Source organism: Notechis scutatus, chromosome 3 (genome assembly GCF_049901735.1).
Source record: "Notechis scutatus isolate UNSWTSFEM ecotype Mainland chromosome 3, rNotScu1.2, whole genome shotgun sequence".
NCBI classification, from domain to species: domain Eukaryota; kingdom Metazoa; phylum Chordata; class Lepidosauria; order Squamata; family Elapidae; genus Notechis; species Notechis scutatus.
In genome coordinates, this window is record NC_142011.1 from 143,122,909 (window position 1) to 143,144,976 (window position 22,068).

A 22,068-nucleotide genomic window follows, 5' to 3' on the forward strand; every position below is an offset into this window, starting at 1 on the left:
GCCAGCTGAGGAGGAGAGATGCAGCTCTCCTCGACCCTGCTGGCAGTCTCCCCTCTCTTCACCACCTCTATGGGATGGCTTAGCCCCGAATCCAGCTGGCTCAGGGCACTCCGGTGGCAAGCACAGATAGAAACTGCGCATGATCGCAGATTTCGGTCCGTCGCCAAAGAAGCTCAAACCGGAAGCCCAAATGAATGATACATTTCAAGGAAAACATAAGTCTTGTTCACACATATTGCGAAGTCAATAGAGTTTGCTCATCACTGGGTTGATAATCATCTGATGGATTTTAAGGGCAATTAAATCAATTCCTGGGGAATGTCTTATGACTGCCATATTACAATACATCATATCCAGCATCAAAAATAGAAACACAGCTCCAGCAGACACTCTTATCCTATTTACTGGCACCTGGCTTTATGAACACAACAAAGTAGTTATTTAGAGTAATGAAGAATTGAAAGGGTTGAAAGGTGTTACTAGATTTTTTTCTCCAGTTCCTTCAATAACTTAACTACATTAAGACCTGACATTGCAGAGAAAATAGGAAGCTCTCAGAAATTTGCAGTCATGCATCAGGTCTTCAGTTGCATTCAATCTGAAAAATTGCAGACAGATGCCACCTTCCTCTAAGAGCTCCAATCTCTCCTCTTTTATAGGTAGTCATCACTTCCCAAACCACTCATTTAACAACTATTCAGTTACAATGGTGCTGAAAAAAATAATTTTATGGCCAATTTGTGACTTTTGCAGTATCCCTCAGTCATGTGATCACCATTACATCAGTATGAGTTGTCATGTACCTGACCTGTGGGTCACCCCCCCCCCCTTTCTTCCTTCCTCCCAGAGCAGAGAGATTGGAGGGGAAGAGATTTCAAGAGAATAAGCTGTTTGGGTAATGTGCTGGAGGTTCCCAGACATAGGTTACCATTGCGATCGCATTGCTTTCTGTGCATACAAGACAATAAGCAGGATAGTTTTAAGGAGGCAAAGAAAAACTGAAGGCATGAAACTTAGTCTTCTCAGTTTTGAGCCAGAAAGCGTAACTATCTTCATATGATTTCCCATTTAGAGATTGCTTCACTTAGTGGGGGAGTTGCCAGTCTCCATTAGGACATGAAATGAGGACTACCTGTATTGTAATGTTTATCATTCAGGCATTAGTAGCACACTCAGCCTTCTGTGAATAAAACATGGCCTTCTAGAGTAATGGTTGAGTCAAAAGGCAGGTGAGTGCATTCACTGTTATAGATCCTGCATAAATGTTTTTGAAATAATATTTTATATGGGAATACACTGCACTTCAGTTTGATTTTCTTTGGGCTTTTTTTCTTATTATGGCTCTTTAATTTTTAAAAGCAGACCTACTCATAATTTCTTTTCTGTAAATTAACTGAAATTGATCCTACTCAGGATCTAAAAGTAAACACATAATGTAATAATTAAAAATAAGCCTCCAGCTTTCTTATGCATCCTTTATAAATATGCAAAATACAAGAACTATTCATTAACTTATTTATAGCATTAATTTTCTTTTGTTTAAATAAGAGGTTATTTCAATTGCATCTTCTTGATTTATACCGCACCACCCCATTCCGAGTTCAATGGCTCTGAATTCCTGGATTGTTTTATGTGTTTATTGTTTTTAAAGGAATAACAGATAACTCTCATTCAATAACCACTTATTCAGAAACCGTTATAACGTATGATGGCGCCCAGTGACTGGTCCTCAAAGTGCTGGTTGCCAGAGCACTTCTGCTATCAGGTGATTGTGATCTGGGTGCTTGGCAACCAGCCAGGATGTCCAATCGTTGAAATATGCCCCTCCACCCCCCCATGATGCGAGTGTGATTTCCAACCTTCCCAGTTGTCTTCCCACAAGCAGAGTCAGTGGAAGAGCTGGCAGGAAGTCAGAAATCCTGATTGTGCGAGATTCTCACTTAACAGCCCGCATGGTCTTCGCTTAACGACAGCAACATGGCAACTGGTGGGATTGCCATTGCTAAGCATATGACATCATGCTTTATCACAATAGAAATTCCGATCTTAATTGCTGTCATTAAGTGAGTACAATCTGTATACAAATTTCTAAATTATTGTATTTGTAGCTTGGGCTCATCTAAAAAGGTCAAGAGGAAGATCGGATGTTATTCCATTTTATCCTCAAAATAACCCTAATTCATTCTAGCCACTTTTGTGGGCCTCAGCTGCCTTACTGGACTCTTGTATCTATTATTTAACACTGAGCATTTTATAGTCTCAGATTTCATATTACAGAAAGCCAATTCTCATTAAAAAAAATACGTGACTGACTTTTGTTCAGTTACAGTCTAGTACATTTATATCGGCACATGTTGAATAAAGAAAATAGCTATAAATGTATCTGAATAAATTTATAATTGTAGTTGAATTTAAAAAATTAGAATTTAGCCTTACTTGTTATGCACTTGGGTGACAAAATTATGTTAGTCATCTGTGTTATATTTGTCTCTTAGTGAGTTCTGAACATCCTACATAACAATCTGAATTCTCTAACCAATGGTAATACTTCCTGGATCTTTGTTCTTCTGTGCTAGCAGAATTTGTTATTCTGAAGAATTTATTTTGGCTTTATACAGAGAGATTTTGTGGCAATTTTCTTAGTTTCAGCTAGATCTTGGGATGACACCATCAGCTTTTCATTTGCTTTTCTTCTTGTGAACATCAAGCACTGGAACTGCATCACCTGTACAAAGGCATAAAAAAATGGGGGGGGGGGGAATGACTAATGAAGATGTAAATACAACATAGTTTTGCTGTATGCCAAAGAGGCGCCACAACCTTAAGAATCGGCAACTGGCAGCTACTGAACAAAATCTGGCCGTGCTGACGACTTTCGCATGCGATGAAAAAGTTAAATTGTGGAAATGGGACTTAGTAAATAGAGGATATTCTTACCTCTGCTCACTTCTCAGCATGGTTTGTGAATGGAGAGCTAAGCATTTGTTTGGTTTAGCACGAGGTGTGAATCTACCCATTATGTCTAGGAATTATCTATAAACAATACCAGTATTGGATTGCTCCACAAATCCTGGCTTAGTATTATATTCAAATAAGAGTATTGCACCTGCAGCAAAAGAAACCATTTACTAAGAAAAGGACCTTCTGTTACCCACAAATAGCCAACTCTTGGCTGAGAATTAAACTATTTTCCCAGAGTATCTCTGTGGTGGGACACACCAGGAGCCTCTGATCTAGATCTCATAACTTTGTAGTTTTATGCTGATTAGCCCATTTATTCAGCCTAGCAAAGTCTATATTCATATGCTAGTTAACATACAGTACAGGAATATTTCCTATTCTTGAAGGAAACTTCCTACTTATCACAGCCTGCTATTTTTTAAAGTCTCATTTTCTAATTAAAATTTTGTATAGAGGATTGAATGTACCCTTCTCAGGAAAAAAGAAAAGAGAGAGAGAAAGGTTTGGAGAAGTAAATGAATATACAAATCAATCCGCATCTGAAGACAACGACAGAATCCTGGATCAAAACATACTCAGATAAATACATACAAGTGTACTGATAACTTGAAAAGATTTATTTGCAAGACTAGACTCACCCCAAATCATGCGGTTGAGAAATCTTCCTAACATGTAGTAAAAAAAAATGGTGACAGCAGCAATCCCTGAAAACGCTATCATGCCAAGTGGACTTAAAAACTTGAAGATAGGATATATCCATTTTCCTGTTTTAGCAAAAAAGTAGAAGATCCTGGAAAGGGAATTAATTTCTTTCAGTTGGGATATCTCATTATGAAACAAACATGATCAATAGGTTCAAGTTTAATTATGGTTAGAATACTCTCTCTAATAATGGATCAGTATATCAACTGTGCAACTGTCATCCGTCCATCCATCCAATATAGAATTTATATTCCTGCCTTTCAGCTGGAAAGATTCCTAAAGAGGCCATGATCGCACTGAGGATGGGATCAACTCATCCTCAATTCCATGGGATCTGTTGTGATCCTTTTGATACCTTAAGCCTTCCTCAATATAAACATCCACATTACACATACAAAGGCCTGCCATTCAATGTTGTCACTTACTGAAGCTCTATGCTAGTGGAGAGGTCTAGTTAATATAATAACTGAAGTGAAATTATTCATGAAATAGGTTTTAGAGATAACTGAGATTGGTTGCTAAAAAAGGCAATTACTAAACAAGGACTACCTATAGTGAAGAATATGACTGTTTCTGATTCAATATTTCTTTAGGGGTCTTCTGATGGCAAGGTTGAGGAGTATTAAGTTTTCTAAGTACGTGTCTGTGTCTTCAATTACATGGATAAAGCTACATTTTTAAAAACTTTTACTCCCTTGTTCATGTCCCTTGCCTGTGATTCATAAATAACAGCAAAAATATATCTTAATATATCTGATATCAAAGAAAAGGACAAGATGATGTTAGCACCTAATTTCATATGCAGAAGCCAACCAGTGTTTCAAATCTGGGAATGACCCAATACATCTGAGGAGATGTACAGCAGGTTGATGGAAAGACACAACTCTTATCACCGATCACTTCATGTTATTTCCACTGTCTAGCATCTCTTGCTTGGAGCAACCAGTTCATTTAGTTGATTATTAGGCTGGCCTAAAGCACCAAATATGTAAATAACAGCTACTATTATTAGGCTAATCTCTTCTTCCTCCTTCTAATCTGGTTTATGGACTTTCGCCAATACATGTTGTGGGGGGGGGACCCTTTAAAATAAACTTCCCTAGCTAGCATTCTCTTGGTTGGATTACAAGTCCTATAATTCAGGGTTCTAAGGAAGTTGTAGTTCAGTATTTCTGGGTACTAAGTTGAAGAATACTCATGTAAACTTTATATTTGAAGGAGGGTTGGGAATATGCTATGTTCCACAATTTACAATTCTCATCGTTAGCTACATTTGCTGTAGCTGTTAGGAGCTATACTTTAGCAATAGCAAGAGGACCAGGAGGTGTTTCCCATCCTTGGTTGAAAACAGAAGTTTTGAGAAAAGTTTTAAAACAGAAAAACTAGTAGAGGCAGTGATTTTTACAAACTGGTACTATGGAATAGCAATTTGATAACCAGCATGAATAATCTGAATAAGTTTATGAGTTGAGTATCCCCTCATATGACGTAGGTAAAGATGTATAATGCAGTTTCAAAGTCCGATCAGAGTTCACTGTAGCTGTGTTTGAGGATTTTTCCACTGTAGGAGAGAGAGAATGAAGTTGCTTCCATTGAGGACACTGAGGTTGGATATTTAATTAGACGAGGAACAGAACCGTTTCCTCACTTTTTGCCAAACATCATATAAAAACAAACAATACCTCTTTATTCATTTATTTTTTAGAAACTTACCAAAGTAGGTAGGCCAGTGCAGTCATTCCTACAATGCTGAGGCCTTTACCCACTGATGGATACTGATGAGGGATAACAAACATTTCTACCAGGGCCGAAGGAAATACCAAAGTGTGCTGGAAAAAAGACACTGCTTTAGACAAACTGCATTTGTGATTCAAAGAGTTAAAAGTACAGCCCCCCCTAGTAATACAGAGTTATATTTTGATGTAAGAGGCAAGAATATAGGGAAGCATGGTTCAGAGATCTTCCAAAGAATCCGTAGAGGTACCAACAACAACAAAAAATGTGGAGCTCTTCCATCTTTGTCTCCTTAATCTGGCTTTTTAAATGAAAAACTAAAAGAAGGAAGTTGGGAGAGTTTCAAAGAGAAGTTGTAGTCCTCTGGGTCAGGGGTCTCCAACCTTGGCAACTTTAAGACTTGTGGACCTCAACTCCCAAAATTCCTCAGCCAGTAACTGGCTGAGGAATTCTGGGAGTTGAGGTCCACAAGTCTTAAAGTTACCAAGGTTGGAGATCCCTGCTCTGGGTTCTAAGGATAACACTACGAATATGTCGGGGCAATTGGAGAATAAAAATCCTTGTGAAAGAAGCAATGAACCTTTTAAAAACTTTATAATTCTTCTATCCCAAACCTACAGATGGCAGCAACTGACCAGGCTTGGCTTGATTCAGAAACAAAGTCAGGTTGAGTCTGGTTAGTACTTGGATGGAGAGTTAAATAATTTCAGAAGAAAACAGCAAACCATCATTGTTTACCAAGAAATGTGTATACAAGTGAGTCTATGAAGTCACCAAAATCATCCTTCTAGATTCTACTGTCCCTTCTTTATTTCTGAACTCACTTTAACAAATCAGATATTTGATGTATGATTAATATATAAGTAATATATATACGTTTTCTTAAGTTTTTTGCGGTACTTACATGTATGGTATTCAGCTTTGTTGGGTATTTTCCCGTCATTATAGTTGTGCTTTTAAAGTTGCCGAAACGTTGCTACAACTTTAAAAGCACAACTATAATGACGTGGGAAAATACCCGAACAAAGCTGAATAACATACATACATACATACATACATACATACATACAATGACTGTCAAACTCGCGGCGACACGATGTCACGTGACATGTTTACTTCATGGAGCTGGGGTGGGCGTGGCCTGCGTTTGACACCTCTGGTTTGACACCCCCGATAGTAAAGTATACTATATTATTACTTATATACTATATAAGGGGCATGTGAAGGGTTGAATGGGTAATGATGAAACTAAATAAACAAAAGGTTTGTGGGACATAAAGCTCATAAAGTGGGTAAGGATTTAAAAAAAATCATTTCAGTTTGCCTCATTTTGGTTTTATCCATTCGTAACTGTATACAGTGAAAGAACAATGCAGTTTACAAGAGCAAATTAGCTCACAGTGATTAACGTTGATACAGCCAAAGACCACAATCATTGCATGATTGGCCACTTATTGCAAAGTTTTCTATTTGCCAATGGCTTTTAATTAGCTCTCCCGAATTAATTCCTTTTGCTAGACAATAGAAAGCTGACTGTAGAAATGACATTAGTAATGGGCCATATACTGCAGCTTAAAGCGTGTTGAGAGCCCTTTAAAGGCATTGTGTTTTCTTCTCTGGAAACCGGTCCCTTCTCATAGCAATTTTGAATATAACTTTAGTCAAACTGCAAACCAAGAGCCATTAAAAGCAATTAAACTTCATTTCCACTATAACATATTGTTTAATTTACCATTCATTCAAATAAATGCAAGTTTTGTATTTTGAGCAAATTTAAAAAAAAGACTGTTTAAAAAGCAAATCTTCATGTCTCAACTGTCATCAATCTTTGAGGGTTGATAAAAATGGGATGGTGACTCATTTTTACAGTTTTCATTCTCAGTTTTCATTTTCATTTACTTGTAACAAATAAAAAACTAACAAAGAGAAAATGATCATACTGGAGTAATCCTCCTGATAATAAAGAAAAGGGAACACCTGAGGGAGCAAGTTCTCTTTGAAGGGAACAAGGCCTCTCGCTGTAAAGCAGGGGTCTCCAACCTTGGCAACTTTAAGCCTGGCGGACTTCAACTCCCAGAATTCCCCAGCCAGCAAAGCTGGCTGGGGAATTCTGGGAGTTGAAGTCCGCCAGGCTTAAAGTTGCCAAGGTTGGAGACCCCTGCTGTAAATAATCAAAATACATGAAGTTTTACCTCAGTTGCCCATAGACACTTTCTTTCAGGATGAGTTCTGTATTGCCTTGCTTTTATTTATTTATCATAACAGGTATTATTTACTTATTCATTTAAAAAAAGGTTTGCTTTATTCAGTACCTGCTACTCTTGAGATTTTATGAAATGCTAATAGCACATTCAACTTACGTGCAGTGAAATATTGAGCAGAAGGCTTAACGTTTTCTTCAAAGACAGACTGCCGTGTTACTCCTAAGGGAGGACTTTACAGTTTGGTTTGTTTGCAATGATGGTACAAGGTAGTCCTTGTTTAGTGGCTGCCTCCTTGAGCAACTCTTCAATTATGACCATGATGAAAAAGTAACTTTATATATTTACAACCTTTGCTGCTCTATAAAGCAAAGGAAAAGCTGAGCACAGTTTCATATAGTGACTGCTCTGCTTAACAACGAAGTTGCTGGTCCCAATTGTGGACGCTAAATAAGGACTATCTGTATCTGCAGGTCTGTCATAATGCTGCAGGTTATTTTAGGATGCACATTTAGGATCTTTCTCATTTCCACTTGTACCTAATGTCCTGGCAGTACCTGTCTTATGCCTTCATCTCTTTTCCAGTCCATAAGTGAGACAGACTTTAATTATCCTTAACTGCACCTGTTGTTAAGGTAGTGTTTTCTTCCTTATTCTAACATTATCTAAGAGCAGTTTTAAAGAATGCAAAATCTGCTGGACTTTATTACCTTGGAGGAAATAGGTAAATGCAGTGACTTGAGAACAGAGGCAACCGAGACTGGCAATAAGGATGGCATAATCCAAGTGGATTTGGCTTTTTGCCAGTTGAAAGATTCACTTAACAAGTGTGGGAAGCATGCTACTAACTTAACTGCAGTGATTCACTTAACAACTGTGGTAAGAAAGGTCAGAAAATGGGGCAAAACTCACTTAACAACTGTCTTGCTTAGCAATAGAAATTTTGGGCTCTGTTATGGTTATAAATCAAGGACTACCTGAGCAAGTTCTGTTACTGCTGTCTTTTTATGTCATATACAGGCAGGTAACTGGAATCATAACCTGAAATGTCTAATTTAATCTGTGTCCAATCTTGTACACCAGTAAAATATCAAATTACTCGTATCAAGTTATTACTGTTATTATTAGTAGTAGAAAAAGTAGCATTTTGTTGTATTTTAATTCTGGGATGGACAGCAGTGTTTCTGAGATTTTCTATCACAGGTTTCCAAACAACTTAAAACAATCTGGGATATCTATGGTTGCTATTACAGAGGAAAAGGGCACTAGTTGATTAGCTTTTTATACGCCATTTATTGGGCTAGATTGGCTGACTTGCCAATTGGCATTTCTGGAGAAACTGATGATGCTCAATCTTAACTATAATTATTTTCAAGGAGCTACCAGGAGTTTCAGGAATCTTCTGAAACTTCATCTGACAAACTTGGTTGTCTTCATGCCACCTTTTTTATTAATGAAGTTAGCCTTGCTCAAAACCCAAGAGCCAGCTGTGTGACGGGATGAGCTCCTGTCAGTTTGTCCCAGCTCCTGCCCACCTAGCAGTTCGAAAGCATGCAAATGCAAGTAGATAAATAGGTGCCACTTCGTTGAGAAAATACCTGGGACATGAAAGGAGCTTGCTTGGACATTCCCTAGGCAACGGTGATGTCACTGGTTAATCCTTTCAACCTGGAAGCGCCTTGAATAGATGCTTCCAACAGGATCTAAGCAGTAGCCTTGCTCAATCTGGTACCCTCCACACTGGCTTTCAGCACTATTATGCATTTGTTTGTAAATGAATTTAAATTGTTTAGATAATTGAAAGTATGAAATAAACAGACGATAGCCAAAGGAATCCACATGTAGCTCCTCTCATAATTTGAATAATTAATATTGAATAATTTGCTTTTTGAGGGATGTCATTCTATTTCTAAAGAAAAATACCTCCTATGACTTATTCATGAATTCTTTGGATTGCATCTGTCCTCATTTTCCAGTGATGGCAGTGGACATTTTCTTTTTACTACAGCATCAATAGGGACCCAATTTCTCCAAAGCAAGCTGTCCATTAATTGAACTCCTCAACATCCTCCAAAGGGGAATGATCCAGTCCATCCCTTCTTTCATTAAAAAAGAATCATTCCATCTCACTCACTGTTTAGTGCCAATTGCACAATCGGGGTGCTCTATTTTCTCTGTTTTTCTTTTGTAATTAAAAAGATACCAGCAATACTGGTATGATAGCAAGCTGTTTCCAGTATCAGAAGACACAAGACTTGGGTCACAGAATCTGCAAGTTTTCAGTGGTATTATTTCAGTGGCACATCCCATCGAGTACTTTATTGTTACTCGGGCCTCTGCGTAAACTAAACCAGCTTAAAGATTATTTTATTATTTTTTACATTATATCCTGAGACACATAAATAATTTCTCTTTGTGATCATAACCTCTCAAGCCTTTGAGAAAATGATTATTATCCCCAGTAACCAAGTAAGCTTCTAGAATAAGTGACTTAAATCTCATTCTAATATTAGTGCCAGTCGAGTACTTCAGTTGCCAAAGTATATTGCCTATGAAAACTGCTAAAGCTACAACGGACCCAAACCAGTCCAATTCAGAAGTCAAAATGTAGGTTTTCATTTTCTACCCATTCCTACTGATCATCTTCCACAGAGCCAACTTTTCAGCTATCTGAATAATGGAAATTAATGATGGAAAGTGTGATACATTTTGTATACATTTGTATGGCATGTTATACAAATTGGAGAGAGGAGGTCATGGCACATATTATTGTAATTTGATACCATCATCCTGAGTTAAGAATCAATAGCCAGTAGCCATGACAGGGAAGATTTTAAAACTCCAGATATGGTTCTCTTTGTTGGATTGGCTTTTATGACTTCAGATTGTATCAACCCTTCCTAACACACTGATCCTCCACGGATTATTAATAAAGCACACGCCTATAGATTCTGTTTTGCTGGAAGCATTGTTGCCGTTGACTAGCAAAAAAATGTGTCTCTATATTGTTCCTGGTTGGCTTTGCTTAATAGCATATCAATTTCAACTTTGAATTTACAATACAAGATACATATAACTGTTAGCATCAGCTTTCATAAATGATTAGTATACTTAATCATTTAGTATCCTCATTTGATGCTGCTACAAACCTTAGTTGGCAACACTTATACTTTAGATATATACTATAGACTTTTTCATTCCTTCCCAAATATTGCCAAATAATTATTTCTATTTCCAGTCTTTCTATATTTATATAAATACGGTTCACACCAAAGCCTCTTCCGTAGGAACTGCAATAAAACCTAGAAAAGTTATCTCTGCCGCTCATGTAAATCTTTCTATTGATTTAAATTTGGCAAGGATAATTCCACTAACATTTCCTCCAGAGCTTTATTTATTTTATTTTGTCAAGCAATTATAAGATAACAGGTGTAAGTATAAACATAGTTATGAATACATGAAATGGATACATATAAGAAAAAAACCAATAGGACAGGGACGGTAGGCACGTTGGTGGGCTTATGCACGCCCCCTACAGACCTCTTAGGAAAGGGGTGAGGTCAATGGTAGACAATTGGCTTTCTGGCTGCCTCCGGGGAATTGTATTTATCCGGGGCTCGGAAAGCTGAGTGGGGATGGCTGTGCTCCGGCTTGGCTCTCTAATTGCCTCCTGGCTCTTTAATTGCCTCCTGGTATTTGCGCTCCACCGGGGCTCAGGGCTCAAGTGTTATGGCTGCTGGAGAGATTGTGGGAGATTGTCCAAGGGCCCTACCTCTGGGAAATTGCCTTGCCCTGCCACCGGGGAATTGTGCTTTGCAGGGGCCCGGGGATGGAAGGCTATGGCTGCTGAGGAAGGTACCAAGGCTGTGGAGGGAATCTCGGGCTCCCAGGGGATCTTGGCTACCCACGGGAGCTTCAGCGCATGGTTTCAGGCGACTTGGTGAAAGTGGAGGTTCTAAAAGGTGATAAGCTCTCTAGGAGCAAGAACCTCACCATCCTTATTGGGCGCCATCTTGTAACCAATGGTTCAAGAATGGCTGTTGATGATCTGAATTGGGGGGAAATAAGAGTGGGGGAAAATGGGAATCCCTGGCTGAGAATGGTGAAGAAAGCAGGGAAAGTGGAGGGTCCCTTCTGGGGCTGCCATGGACCCTCCCCCCTTGAGCTGCAGCCCCCAAGACTGAAGGGATCCCCCCTCCCACTTTCTCCACTTGTCTCTCTCCGCGCACAACGATCTCTCCTCCTTCAGGTGAAGTCAATAGTAGCTTCAAGGCTTCTTTGGCAATTCGCACTCCCACTTTTAGCATATAATAGTATGAAAAGTTAAAGAGAGAAGGATGAACTCTACAAATGAAAAATTGCGATGTCTGGCCATGATCCTGCCAATTTAAAGCTCTTCTCATTATTTTTTTATAACAGATTAAGTGAGTGATTGTCTATTGAAACAAATGAACCTAAATCTGAATAATTAGCTGGAATAATACGCATAGCTTATTCTGACTATTTTTGTTACGTTCAGCTGTTTCTTTTTACTCACCATTCCATGATTAACCCATCCAGGAATAACTGAATCCATATATTTTGGGTAAAGAAGGTCCCGATCATACAGGTATATACTCCAAAATGTAGCAAACACAAACTAGGACAAAGCAAAGAAGTGTTGACTGACAGAATTTATGATGAATGTTTACCTAGAGTATATACCTATCTTACAATGTCTGAGTCTGTCCATCCGCCCATCCATCATCCTCCAGTCCTCCCTTGCTCCTCCTTAAAGCAGCAGTAGGTATCAGTGGTATCAAACAATAAACAACAAAACTATCTACACTTACACTTATATGGGGGTGGGTTTTTAATCAACTGTTTTTGAAATGGGAGGGTGATGGATTTACTTAGACAAGGCTTTGAGACCTTCTAAAAGGTAGTCCTCGGTTAACTATAGTAATTTGGACCAGGCACTCAACTGCTAAGCCACACTATCATAAAGCAAAACATCACATGACCACACCAACTTATGACTGCAGTTCTGGCAATTCCAGTTGCTGTTGTTAGCCAACCTTCTTGTTGTGACATTATATGACTCCCATTTACAACCTCCTACACTTTCCTCGTTGACTTTGCTTGTTGGAAGCCAGTAGTGAAAGTTGCAAATGGTCATCATGTGACCATGGAACACTGTGATGTTGTAACTGTGAGCCAGTTGCCAAGTGCTTGAATTATGATCATATGAGCACAGGAATGCCACAAAGGCCTCAACTACAAGGATCAGTCATAAGTTTCCTTGTTCAGCACCATCAGCAGTTCATATGGTGCTGAATGGGTAACTGCTGAACAAGGACCTGTAATAACAATGTCTACCTTAATTTTTTTTTAATCTTACAGAGGCAATCTAGATATAGATGAAATCAATAGTCATTTAATTTGTAAAGAAACAAGATATAAGGAAGGAATAGGCAAGCAGTGACTGCAGGGAACATGAGGTCTTCAAATATCTTTTTGTGGTTCTTGGAGGTCCTTGGACCACATCTGATGAAAACAGATACTTTTTTTTTTGCTGTTTTGAGTTGGAAAGCAGATGAAAGCTATAATACATGGCCTCAAAGGTACAAATAAAAAAGAAAGAGGTTCCCCTAATAAGTTCCATCCACATATATTTTTCCCTACAAATTTTGCAGTTCTTCCTCCCCAACCTCAGCTGAAGTTTCTATTAGTTCTACTTCTCATTGTAATGCTTCTTTATTTTCTTCACTAACTCAAGATCACTGTAAGCTTTCTGACTAGGTAAGCATATCTCTAGATCTAATTTACATTTGTGGCCATCAATAAAGATTCTTTTGAGGGATTGGGCCTTTCAACATTTTCTAGTAACATCTATCAACCTTTTCTCCAGTATCTTTACCTGTCTTGTTTAACCAGGAATGATCACATCCGTCAGTACTATCTGCTCCACTGCTTTATACCCACTAATATTTTTGTTTTTATTCACATCCAGGAACTCTTAATTGCACATGACCACCACCAAACTTAACTAGAAGACATCTTGCATTGGTAGAGAAAATTCTATCTGTTATGTTCCCCCCCCACCCCAAATGTTGTTGGCTATGAACCTTTTTCAGGGCCTTTTTGTCTTCTGTCTAAACCTAAACTCTGTCTGATACTGTTGTCTCATACATGCACCGTCTGAAATCTCTGAACTACAGTACGTAGTCCTGCAAATGGAGCATTTTTCAGAATGATATTTTTGTAGTCTTTGATACCTTACTATCTAGCAGCCTAAACTTGACTTCTCAGACATTTTTCCTATATCATAACTATTGCCTCTCCCCAGTGCTATCAGAAACTTTTCAAGACTTTTCAAGCTTGTAGTTCCTATAATTATATATCAGACAAAGAATTCATTATAACATATATTTTCTGCTTGAAATTATCAAATCAACCACACCAATGAAGCTTCCATTTTAAAAGGAGTATCTTCAGTATGACAGGATCTGGGTTCTTCACTCAAGAATTAAGTTCTCCCTACAATAGCATTTTTGTTATCCTCAAAATGATGTACTCCTTCCGAAGACCCCTATAAACATTTGGAAAGAATATACTAAACTGGGTATCAGCTACAATTTGCTCCTGCTATAACACTAGGAATTAACTTAAAATCAAATTATTGTTTATCCAAATAATTATCTAAGTCATAACACATATAATTAATCTTGCATTGATAAATATTATTGCAACTTACTGTGGATAATGGAAAAACCAAGCTACTAAAGATCAAGTCTTTAAAGGATATCATGATCGTGGCAATTCTTTGTTTCTTCATTAGTATGAATGCACTGGTCAGCAAGGAGACTGCATAGAAAACAACCTGCAAAACCTAAATTAATTAGATCTAATGAGCAATTGATCATCCAAAATTAAGGTGTACATATTGTACCTCACCAAATTATATGCTTATGCTTCAGTTTAGAGGATAGTTTTCAGGTTAAATGTATTTTTCTTGCTGGAAATGTTTTTATGATTTAGCTTGGGTGATAAATGGCCTCATTTAACGAACTTAAATAAGAGAAAACAGTTAAATGTGTAAATATCCAGGCATTACAAGAAGAAAATCACCTAAAAAAGGTAATATGGATTCTACTCTGGGAGGAATTTTAATACAAAAAGGTTATTTCATGATATCTATGTGAAGTTGTGTAGTATTATTCTGATTAGCAGTACTGCATTGCTCCAGAAAATCTGATTGCTTGGATCTGGTGCATCAGAGCAATCCAATCCAGTATTCTGAAAAAAAACCCAAATTGAATCATCAAAGGAAAGCAGTTCAATATACAAACAATAATCAAAGAGAACAAATCAAAGTGAGTTGCTGCTTCAATCTGACATTCCACTTCAATGGGATTCAATTAAATCCTTTTTTTCAATTCAATTGAAGCCTTTATCATTTGAATTGTCCCCATGGAAATGCATCACAAAACATTATACAAGATCAAGCTACATTTGATAGAATGATGAAACTGCTTGAGATACCAAATAATAGAAGATTTAGCCTCTCATTGGTTCCTTTTGACCATCAATGTCATTCCTTTCTGCTGGACTGAACTTGCCATAGGGTTTATCCTACATTACAAATTGGTCTACTACGTCTACATCTTTGAAGTAATATTCAAAGACAGTCCGATTATCTTACCACCAACTCACTGGAGGATAGGAGAGTACCATCTTGTTTGTTTGCCTCAAGCAGTAAAGTGTCTAGGGTAGCTCTACAATTATATCCCAGATACTGCACCAAAAGTACCAATTTGATACAAATACATTAAAGAGAAAACAGTCATTATTGTATTTATTTCACTTTCCTTCATATAACAGGGAAAGCAACCTTTGGGGACATACGTGGAGTCTTGGGTACAAATCAAGGCAACTCTCATAAAAAAGCTGTCATGACAGAAAACGGAAAAAGTGGACGGACGGAATTGGCCATAGAATATCTACATACCAGAAGGCAAATTGGTCAGATCCTTGCTACCCTGTCTTGACAGATAGGATTACGAGGCAGCAAATGTAGTAACTACTTTAAATTAAAATTTTAAATTTTAAAAGAGCTGCAATGGCACAGTGGTTAGAATGCAGTATTGCAGGCTACTTCTGCTGCCTGCCGACTGCCTGCAATTTGGCAGTTCAAATCTCACCAGGCTCTGTATTTGCACAAAATTGGAAAAGTGAAAAGATTCCGACAGATGAGAATGTGCAGAATATTAGAACGATATTAGATATTAGAATGTGCAGAAATGAAACGGTTAACACTTGCAATTAAAGAAAAGGAACAAACTGAATATTATATGGTATGGGAATTATTTTATCAATGGCTGGAGAATAAAAATGGAAATTAGAAAATCTAAGAAGATAAGCGAAAAATAGTAAATATGTGAATAAGAATTAAATACGCTAAGAATTGTTATTATAATTAGATACATTATATGTAGTAGTATGAAGTAAGAATAGAGTAATGATATAATAGTAATGAATATGTACTAATTGTAATGGTTATTGTACAAGATATTTGTACCTAGACGACACACTGTTTAAACTAAAGATGGAATGTCTGTATAAAACAAAATAAAAAAATTGATTAAAAAGAAAAATCTCACACTGTTTAAACTAAAGATGGAATGTCTGTATAAAACAAAATAAAAAAATTGATTAAAAAGAAAAATCTCGCCAGGCTCAAGGCTGACTCAGCTTTCCATCCTTCCGAGGTTGGTAAAATGAAGACCGAGATTGTTGGGGGCAATAGGCTGATGCTGTAAACTGCTTAGAGAAGGCTGTGAAGCACTGTGAAGCAGTATATAAGTCTAAGTGCTATTGCTATTATCTCATCGTATTACTAGCCCCATCCATATAAGGCTTCTAATAGGGCAGAATTCAGGTCAAATACCTAAGCATCAGGCCAGTAAACTTGCAGGCCAGAGGTTATTGTGATTAGGATTCCCTTAATCCTCACAGCATTTTAGAGTAGGTACATACATGGACATATATATGTATCAATGAACAATTTGAAAGTACTACATGCTTGGAGCAATGCACTGTGTTTCTTTGCTGCAGCCACCTGAATAAATTTGATATGACTTTATATATACAGAAACATAAACAAGAGAAATGATCTATAACAAATGCAATACAATATCTAACTATGGTCCATCTTATTTTTTTTTCCTTGTTAAAAGCAAACATTGTTGATTGATGATGTATGAAATCTTCAACATGCAATATGCCGCAGCACGATCATTCTTTTAAAAAAACATTTTATTGAAAGTTTTTTAAAAGGTTAAAAACTAATACAGATTAATAAAAGCAAAGAAAAAAGAGAAAGAAATCAAGGAGCAAGCTAATAGTACAAGAAAGGGAAAAAGAAAAATAGAAAAGAAAGAACACATTACAAAGAAGTGCCTTCCAATCTTTACAGCAGTTGTAAGTATAATTATAAACTTATCTTTTTCTCTAAAGTTACATGTCTTTCTTCTTTCTATAATCTGTCCCGTCTAATCATCTACACCATAAATCATAATTGTCTGTTTTATGCAAAATCTCCATAAGGGGTTTCAATCAGCAATAAACAGAAATATTGTCTTTTACTCATCTGATATTTCAACTGATTTCAAAAGAGGTTTGCTACACACCCTCTATTATTGAAATTTCTCATTTAGTTTTGCTGGTGCTGACAGATTTCATTGTGGTGCATGGTTAAAACCTGGCTATTTTCTTATAGCTTAATTACATAACTTACATTTTTCAAAAATATCAATATTGAATTGTTTCATAGATTGTTATCTTAGAAATCCCTGAAACAGGATGTGTTATAAAAAAATAAATAAAAAGTGGACCAGCATTTGATGAACCTTAAACCAGAGTTTTCCTCCAGTTTGTAGAACTAGTTACACAGTACTTTTCTTTTCACTGAATGCATGTTAAGTTGTGGTGAATCTGAATTCAATAACTGCTTATTTTTTAAACATCTGAACTTAATTTCTTGTATTGTGTTTCTTTTCTTAGCATTGCAAAGGTGTACTATAAAGATCTGGGAAAGGGCATTTCTGTGGAAAGTTTTCAGGACATCTGAAGCTCCCATAAAACAGTCAATTGGATGCAGCCATTTCTTCATGTTTCACTGTTGGATTTCTATAGGACCCCTACAAATTGCTTGCACATGTTCTGCGCGCCCCCGAAATACTCACAAACCAACTATATTGATACAGATATCTAAACTCATATAAATGCGAACTAAATCTTTAAAAAAATATTCTTATTGTTGTTGTTATTGTTATTCTTATTGTTGTTATTGTTATTGTATTTTCATTTATTAAAAATGAAAGTCAGTCAACCGAACATTTAAAAATATATCACAAATATTGACTGGCGCTGATGGTTGATATGGGTTGCTGCTATTATTATTATCATTATTATCACTATTATTATTATTTTATTCATTAAACATGAATCTGTCAACTGAAGTCAACTGAAAGTTATTAGTATTAGTATTCTTTTATTCATTAAACATGAACCAGTCAACTCAGTCAACTGAACATTTAAAAATATATTGTTTTTTGTTATTATTATCTCTTTTATTCATTAAACATGAAAGTCCCCCAACTGAGCATTTAAAAATGTATCACAAATATTATTGACTAGTGCTGATGGTTGATATGGATTGCTGCCATTATTATTAATTATTATTATTATTATTATTATTATTATTATTATTATTATTATTATTATTATTATTATTATTATTATTATTATTATTATTTCATTATTATTATTATTATTATTATTATTATTATTAATTATTATATTCATTAAACATGAATCAGTCAACTCAGTCAACTGAATATTTAAAAATATATTGCTATTGCTATTGTTATTATCTCTTTTATTCATTAAACATGAAAGTCCATCAACTTGAGCATTTAAAAATGTACCACAAATATCACTGACTGGTGCTGATGGCATGCTGATGAGTTGCTGCCAGCATCCTAGGTATCAACCAAGATTATTATTATCATTATTATTATTATTATTATTATTATTATTATCGTTATTATTATCGTTATTATTATTATTATTATTATTATTATCATTATTATCATTATTATCATTATTATCATTATTATATTCATTAAACATGAATCAGTCAACTGAATATTTAAAAATATATTGCTATTGTTATTGTTATTATTATCTTTTATTCATTAAACATGAAAGTCCATCAACTTGAGCATTTAAAAATGTATCACAAATATCATTGACTAGTGCTGATGGTTGATATGGATTGCTGCCATTATTATTACTATTATTATTACTATTATTATTACTATTATTATTACTATTATTATTATTATTATTATTATTATTATTATTATTATTATTATTATTATTATTATTATTGTTATTATTATTATTATTTTCATTATTATTATTATTATTATTAATTATTATTATATTCATTAAACATGAATCAGTCAACTCAGTCAACTGAATATTTAAAAATATATTGCTATTGCTATTGTTATTATCTCTTTTATTCATTAAACATGAAAGTCCATCAACTTGAGCATTTAAAAATGTACCACAAATATCACTGACTGGTGCTGATGGCATGCTGATGAGTTGCTGCCAGCATCCTAGGTATCAACCAAGACTATTATTATCGTTATTATTATTATTATCATCATCATTATTATTATTATTATTATTATTATTTTCATTATCATTATTATCATTATTATATTCATTAAACATGAATCAGTCAACTGAATATTTAAAAATATATTGCTATTGTTATTGTTATTATTATCTTTTATTCATTAAACATGAAAGTCCATCAACTTGAGCATTTAAAAATGTATCACAAATATCATTGACTAGTGCTGATGGTTGATATGGATTGCTGCCATTATTATTACTATTATTATTACTATTATTATTACTATTACTATTACTATTATTATTATTATTATTATTATTATTATTATTATTATTATTATTATTATTATTATTATTATATTGAACTTGCAATCAACTCTCACACAAACGGTTGCATTTGTTTTCAAGCCGTTTGGGGTTGAAAAAGCGTGGTGGAAGGTCTCCCTATCCGTTTTGGGCATTCAATGATTCCTTTATAATTTTAGCCGGAGGGAAGGTGGGAGACAAAAGCAACCCCCCCGCTGGCTGCCTTAAAGCTTACACAAGCTTTTTGTCACATTTTACCCGCTCAACACCTGGGAATCCCGCCGACTCCCGCCACGCTGGGCGTATTCTGCAGCCGGAAGTAGAAACCAGCGCCTTATTCGGCGAGGCTAAGCGGGGGGGGGCAGGTAGGCCGCGGCCGTCAGCGGCGGAGAGATAGGCGGCAGCACACTTACCACATTGAGAAAACTCAGGTATTTCCACTGACTGCCCTCAAACGGGTTGAACTGGCCTTTGGGTATGCGGGATTTGTCCGGGTTGGCCGCGAAGTAGGTGCAGGTGTAGAAAAAAAACGTATACCAAGCGAAAACGACGCCGTAGTAGACAGGGCGGGCAGAGCGGTGCATAGTGCGGCTGGTAGCGAGCGGGCCCGGTGAGCAATTCTTTCGCCTTCTCGGGTCCTCAGCAGACGCGCACCGCACTGCCTCTCTCGCTGCAAGAGCGCCGTCGGCTACAGCGAGGACTTCGGGTGGCTCCGCACAAACCGTGCCGGCTTACACTTGCGACAGCCTCGGCCAGTAAACTCCCCACCCTTTTCCCCGCCCGATGTTTGCTGTTTGGTAACGCTCCCACAATTCAGTTATGCAAGACAGAAAAAATATCTATACACCGGCCTTTGATTTTATTTTATAACGAAAGGTAGGGCGAGTTTGCATAACTCGATACATGCATAAATAAAGTAGTTATGGAGGTCAGTTTCATCCAAGAGAGAAAAGAAAAATCAATTGCTTATCAAAGAGATGGGCTGAAGTTTGCCCCAGAAATGTTTGAACGCCGTTGCACCATCTTTGAGATAGAAAGATAAAAGTTCATACTGTTCTATCTCCGCCTCCTCTCCATGATAAAGGTAACGAAGAAGAACCAGAGTATTAAACCCTACCTGTTGCAGGTCTTTTTTTATTACTTTTATATATTTTGCAGAAATTGATGCTTTGATTTGCACCGGTGTGCATTTTCCAATGGTTAAATCCTAGCCAATATGTTAAAAGTGTGTTGTGATGGAGAAGATGTGGAGCAATCATGAGAAATCAATGGCTTGTTTACAAATCTAATATTAACACATTTTCACACCTGAGCAGATGCAATCAACAAGGGATAAAGGAAAGGGACGAAGACTATAGATATTAGAGGTTACTGCTCTCAGTAATAGAAGTATTGCTTCCATGCATGATTTAAAAAAAGACCATTACTTTTCCTGTGTTGCATGATTTACTAACAGAATGGAATAAAAATACTCAGTTACTGGTAGAAATGGATACCAAATGATCCAGAAACTACCTTTGCATAGCATATGAGAAATATATCCAGATTTTCAAATCTGGAGTTTCCATTCTGTTTGTATAATGCCTTTTTGCCATCTAATCTATGCAAAGCACCCCACAGAAATATTACTGTGTCTTCTGCATTAGAAGTGTTTTTGAGAGTGGCTTATTAGCATGAAATTTGATTCCTGGTGGCATTTTAAAAGTTCCAGTTTAAAGGTTTTCTAGTCAGGGCCAGAAAATTACTGATGACACCATGCGAGCTTTCCATCTCTTTGGAAATGCCTTAAGAAGTTTGATAATACCCTGAATTGTGAGCGCCAAGTTATAGGTAATGTTTGTAGTAATACATGTACTGTATTCAAAGGCTATAACTGAACCAATTCTCTTCCCAAGCAGAAAGTATGATTCAGCAGAAAGTATCATTCTTGCCAATGAAGCACACAGCGTAGCCTCATTCTGTGTAATTGGGCTTTTCTTCTAATCAATGTGTTTAGACTTAAAAACTTAAAGCACGATCTAAACTTGATAATATAAGATTGCAGTCTTCTTAAACACTGCAGCCTTTGAGATTTCTTTTTGAGCCAGGTTGCTGTTTTACAGTCTGTTCTTCATCTCAAGTAGTAATAAAGAAGTGAGGGCGTGTCTCTTTCCTAAAGATTAATATGCATCATGGGTTCTCTAGAGGTCAGGCTGAGAAAGCATGGGATTGATTTGAAAGTTGCAGTCTTTAAAAAGAGAATGATTATGCAAATAGTATGCATCTGGAAAATCTACACATGGCATCTTTATGTTAGAGAAAGATGAGCCTGTGCTGCTGAAAACATAATTTATTGGAAGTAACCTGTACTGTGTGCACTTGGTTTGAGAACTAAATCTACTTCAATCACCTCTTGAGGCAATAGACAGAGGGAACCTGCTTGAACCCTCTCAAAGAGATGTGGTGTAACACACTGTTTGGCAATTCCATT

At 36.5% G+C, this 22,068-nt stretch overlaps 1 protein-coding gene across 2 annotated transcripts; it reads right to left on the reverse strand.

The window, feature by feature from the left end:
* Nucleotides 1–1,623: 1,623 nt before the first annotated feature.
* Nucleotides 1,624–20,371, reverse strand: ADTRP (androgen dependent TFPI regulating protein). Of its 2 annotated transcripts, none has more exons than XM_026670046.2 (6): nt 20,012–20,371; nt 14,335–14,469; nt 12,136–12,237; nt 5,377–5,492; nt 3,600–3,751; nt 1,624–2,725 (listed from the first exon to the last, which is right to left on the reverse strand). In XM_026670046.2, exons 1-6 carry the CDS (start codon nt 20,180–20,182, stop codon nt 2,679–2,681), a joined length of 723 nt encoding a protein of 240 aa, XP_026525831.1. In that variant the 5' UTR covers nt 20,183–20,371; the 3' UTR covers nt 1,624–2,678. The 2 variants fall into 2 exon arrangements, with proteins under 2 accessions (XP_026525831.1, XP_087817411.1); XM_087961285.1 differs by having other exon boundaries at nt 14,335–14,460; nt 20,012–20,334.
* Nucleotides 20,372–22,068: the final 1,697 nt, after the last annotated feature.

Bases quoted from the DNA above. Each gene is read 5' to 3' on its own strand.
- ADTRP (XM_026670046.2), bottom strand. From the start codon at position 20,182: ATGCACCGCTCTGCCCGCCCTGTCTACTACGGCGTCGTTTTCGCTTGG. The intron at 14,470-20,011 runs GTAAGTGTGCTG...TAATTAATTTAG, and splicing joins ACCTGAGTTTTCTCAATGTG to GTTTTGCAGGTTGTTTTCTA. The intron at 12,238-14,334 runs GTAAGTTGCAAT...GCTTTGTCCTAG, and splicing joins TGGTTTTTCCATTATCCACA to TTTGTGTTTGCTACATTTTG.